General features: G+C 38.9%; 1 protein-coding gene across 1 annotated transcript; it reads right to left on the bottom strand.

Moving 5' to 3' along the window:
• Positions 1-3320: 3320 nt before the first annotated feature.
• LOC104241104 (uncharacterized) lies at positions 3321-4548 on the bottom strand. The gene is made up of 2 exons (XM_009796020.2): positions 4496-4548; positions 3321-3996 (listed from the first exon to the last, which is right to left on the bottom strand). The coding sequence occupies exons 1-2, from the start codon at positions 4546-4548 to the stop codon at positions 3321-3323; spliced, it is 729 nt and encodes a 242-aa protein (XP_009794322.2).
• Between the last annotated feature and the right edge of the window lie 472 nt (positions 4549-5020).

Below are 5020 nucleotides of genomic sequence, written 5' to 3' on the forward strand. Positions count from 1 at the left end.
CATGTAATTGGTGATTTTAAGTGGGAAAAGTTTGAAAACCCTCTTGGATATATTTGAGGATTTGAGGGTCGAAATGTTATCGGAAATTAGTAATTTTGGTATGGTTAGACTCGTGGTTGAATGGGTTGTCAGATTTTATGAGTTTCGTCGGATTTCGAGACGTGGGCCCCATAGGCAATTTTGAGTTAAATTTAGGATTTTGTTGGAAAATTAATATTTTCATATGGAATTAATTCCTATAATTAGTATTAACTGAATTGAATTAACTATGACTAGCTTCGGGTCGATTGGAGGCCGATTCAAGGGGCAATGACATTTTAGAGTAGGATTTTTGCTCGGATTGAGGTGAGTAATGATTTGTAAATGATATTCTGAGGGTCCGGATTGCACATCGTAGTGCTATATTGAGGTGAGACACGCGCTGGATGATGAGCGTGGGGTCTTTTACTACTGAGGATTGTGACTTGGTCCGTCCCGATTGATGATTTTACTACGTATTTGACTGAAACTTATTTGTTATTATCATGATTTGGGCTGATTGCCATATTTGGGCTTCGTGCCAATTATTTGAACCCTTCGGAGGATTTTTTATCACTATTTCCTCACTGTTTTGACTCATTACTTGAACTCAGTCCTGTTGATATCTACTGTTTTACAAACTCAACCACTTTTACTCAGATTTGAAACTTAAATGATATTTCTAAATGATGTTTTGGGCTGAGGACTACTGTTTTACAAATGCCCGAGAGGCTTGTGATGATTTTCGGACTGAGTGAGGCCGAGGGCCATATGTGAGTATATGCTGAGTGATATGAGGCCGAGGGCTTGAGATACTTTATATGCCACGAGGTGGCTTGAGTGATGTGAGCCGAGTGTCGAGTGATGTGAGGCCGAGTGCTTAATGATGATGCCACGAGGTGGGTTGATATAGCGATTGGGCCGTAAGGGGTCCCTTCGGAGTCTGCACACCCACAGTGAGCGCCATCGACGATATATGGACCGGGCTACGCGTCGCAGTGATATATGGATCGGGCTGCACGCTGTAGCAGTTACTATATGATACTATCCTGAGAGTGATCTGAGAGAGAGAGAGAAAGAGAGAGGGCCCAAGGGGCTGAGGGTGTTCTGAGAGTGAGCCCGAGGGGCTGGTATTGTTTTGAGATATTGCCCGAGGGGCGAACTTTTATGTGTTCATGTTTCATATTTACTTGTCATTTTACCTATTATACTGTGGTATTTGTGCCCGAGGGGCGGATTTTCTGTGCTTATCGGCACTAACTGTTTTGCAATCATTGCATAACTGTTGAAAAAGTCATTTTTTAAAGAGGTTTGAACTGAGCTAAGATATTTTTAAAGATTTCACAGCTTCACTGCTTTTCTCAAAGGGTTTCACACTGCTTCTATACAACATGTTGGTAATTTACGTGATTTCTTACTGCTCAGTTGTTATTTACCTTTATTAATCACTGAGTTGGAGTATTCACTTTACTCCCTGCACCCTGTGTGCAGATGCAGGTATTTATACACCCAGTAACGGGGTTTTGACTGATCGGAGGCAGAGTCTATCGGAGTTTGGCGAGGTGACTGCCAGCGTTCGCAGCACCGCTTTTCTCCTTTATGTTCATCATTCCTATTTTTTTTATTTCGGACCATGTAGTTGTATTCACACTCTAATAGATGCTCGTGACTTGTGACACCCTGGTTTGGGCTGTATTTGGGTTGTATTCTGCACTTTTTAAAGAAATCTTTTGCTTAGTCTGTGGTTATATAATCATATAAAAACTGTTTATTAATATTAATTATTCTGAAAAGACGAAATGGGTTGGTTGGCTGGCCTTGTCTTCACGAGAGGCGCCATCACGACCGGAGCGGGGTTTGGGTCATGACAGATTATGACTTGTTTTGTAAGCCAGATACGAGTTTCTCTAAGAAGATGGTTTGAGGATTATTGAAGTAAAAAACTCGGGTTAGACACTTGAAGGTGTCTATACCAAGATCTGTACGGTGTTGGATGAATAAAATAATAAGACACACGCGCTAATATAAGGTAAGAACACTGTGACATGTGTTTCATACCACATGTGCTATCGACCATGGGATAATGGAAGAATGAATCCCTGCTTCTTCATTGTGTGGGATCCCAAAGAAGTTAGAGTAACTTTTATTGAAATACCCTTTGACCTTTTACAGTCTCTTGAAGTGCCAATCGGTGTTGCTATTTTAGCATGCCACTAATAGCCATGATTGATTCGACAATGCAGTGCATGTCTAGGAAAGCAGTTGATTTGGAATGGAAAGATTCAAGTAGAGAGGGAAGCCGACTAAAATTTAGTAATTTAACTTGTATTCATAGGTCGACCATTACACTTACCATGAGGGTATTGGGTGTAATTGTGGATACAAAGTTAAACATGAACTCGAGTTTGCCTCTTTCGAGGATGAGGGATAGAATAAGTAGCTACTGCAATAGCGAATGATGTCTGGGATATTGCAAGTAATAATATCCTCATGCTAGTAGTGAATCCTTTACATTTGTAATTGGATTTCTACATAGAGCTTTAGTACAACCTTTAATTGGTTTTGGAATTTTACAGCTCTTTGTGCTCGCAGGTCGCACCAACTATTTGCTTGTATGAAAAATGTGTCAAAAACATCGGTCTAGCCCACTATGAGGGAAGTGGGAGATGTTGGATTATGGGTCATGGGTCACTCCATGTGGGCTGACCCGGCCCGGTTAGGAGAGATAAGGGAGAGAGGTTAAAGGGAAGTTACCACTAGAGCACAAACACCCACTAAACTGAACATGCAAAAGGGGTGAGTGGTGGGTTATCTTCCTTAACCGCTATTACTCTCCCTATTTATCTGAAGAAACAATATAGAACAGAGCATCGTAAGAATTTTCTCTGACTCTCTTCTTCTCCTAACGAAAAACACACACAAGTAAGGGCATCTAATTGGTGGAAGATTAACTTTGTTTCCTTTTGATTCAAAGTTCAATTTGGGGCAATTGTTTCAGTGGTGAGTTCAACGGTTTCCGGTGCATCAATAAGGTACACAATTCGTTGTTCTTGCCCCGCGATTATTAGTTTAATAACGGATAATATAGAACCTCCCATTTTCTGGTTTCTCACTTTTCAGAACTAACCAATTAGGTATATTATCAAATAATGCAAAATGAACAGGACATTTTTGAGCCAACACAACAACTACGGCTCAAGCCTAAATAAGTTGGAGTCGGCTATATAAAACCTCACTTCTTTCTTTAAGCTCAGCTCATACCATCATCCTATCAATATATATAAAGTGAATATCTTCAAGCACTAAGAAGTCACAAGTTTTTTGTGCGATTCATGCAGATCAGGTATCTGATCCTTGTAGGGTAGAACAAAATAGTCTATGAACTTCGACTCTGTTAACATAAGAACAGGATAAAGAGCCAACTTTCTCCTCTCAAGCTTCTTTTCATCCAAAATATTCAAGACTTGCATCCGAGGTACCACCTTATTTTCCATACTACAGGCCAACAATGCAGGACGAGAAGCCAAGTAAGCAGGTTCAAAACTGAGCTCCTTCATGTAAAGATTCAATGCTTTCTCAATTCTAACCTCTGAGAAAGTAACACAATGAGGTAGCTTCCTGAACATCTCGACTATTTGATCATCGGACCATCCAAAACTCTTGAAAATTCCAATATTCTTTTCCAGCGTAGACTGCTTTTGACAGGCTAATGCACGAAATCCATATAGAAAAGTAGCGGAGTCAGGCGTAACTCGGAAATCCTTCTCCACCTTATGCAAAAAATCCTTAAACCACTCAGGCTTTTGTGTAATAGAATTAGGATTTCTAAGCACAATTTTTTTTATCATCATATCAGAAAAACCATAGTTTCTCAACAACAAAACATTAGTCTCCATAATATGATGGGTACCAAAAGAGAGCAACCAAACAACTCTCTTTATAGCTTTAACTACATCTTCATCGCTACCAAAAATTCTCCTAAGACAACCAATGGTAGGTCTTAAATGAGTATCTAAACTTCTCTAAAAAATATTAGGATCTTTTGCAATTACACTCACCAGGTCCGACCCGGATAACCCGAGATCCATAAGGCACTAGCGTTTGGGTATTAGGGTTCTGAAAACATCACGGTATAGCAATATGGGTGCTCGAAAACCCAATTTTTTAATCTGGCTCTTGTCAAAACCGGTTTGTATCAAGAAATTGAGGAGTAAATCGGGATTTTTTTAAAGGTTTTCTGTGGAGTTAGCTTGGAAGACGTACAAACTGCTTCCTTTTTTGAGAACCCTATAGAATCAACCAGGTATTTAATCAAGAAATGGGTTGAGATACGATTACGGGTAGAGGTTGTTGAGTAGAGAAATTGAGATCTGAAACAATATAAGGAAAGGAGGTGTCCGTAGCCATTGCAGTGAAATTTGGAACTGTGAGCGGATAGAGCTAGAGCTGCTTTGCCTCTGAATCTGATGAGCATTACCATTTAGCTATTTTGCTATTAACGTTTGCAACAGTGGAAAAATACTTCTCCATGGTTCACTGTGTATACCTGTCTTTCTCAGTTTCTCTCTCAATCTCTCTCGGAATATAGAAAAGATTTTACTGTTTTGATTTTTTTTAAATGAATGAAAAAATTTATCAGGGCCATTTGGCCATATATTTTTTTGTTTTTACTTTTACTTTTAGGAATTGTTTCACATTTTTTTTCGTGGCAATAAATATTTCAAATTTCACTTGATCTTGAATTTCTAAATTTTTTGAAAATTTGAAAAACTCCAATAAGCTATTTTTTCAAAATTTTCGCTTCAAATCACCTACAAAAATTTAAAAATACCTCCAAAAGTGTATTTTTAAGTAAATATAGTACGGGCTAGCAAATTTTCGGGCTGGTAATTGAAAAATAATTGTAAACATTGCATGTGTTTCCCTATTTGGGCGCTCCTTTTTAACCTGTAGCTGCTTTGTCTTTCTGTTTCACCCGTACCCGTTTTTGTGTTAAAAGCCA

Source organism: Nicotiana sylvestris, chromosome 4 (assembly GCF_000393655.2).
Source record: "Nicotiana sylvestris chromosome 4, ASM39365v2, whole genome shotgun sequence".
NCBI classification, from domain to species: Eukaryota; Viridiplantae; Streptophyta; class Magnoliopsida; order Solanales; family Solanaceae; genus Nicotiana; species Nicotiana sylvestris.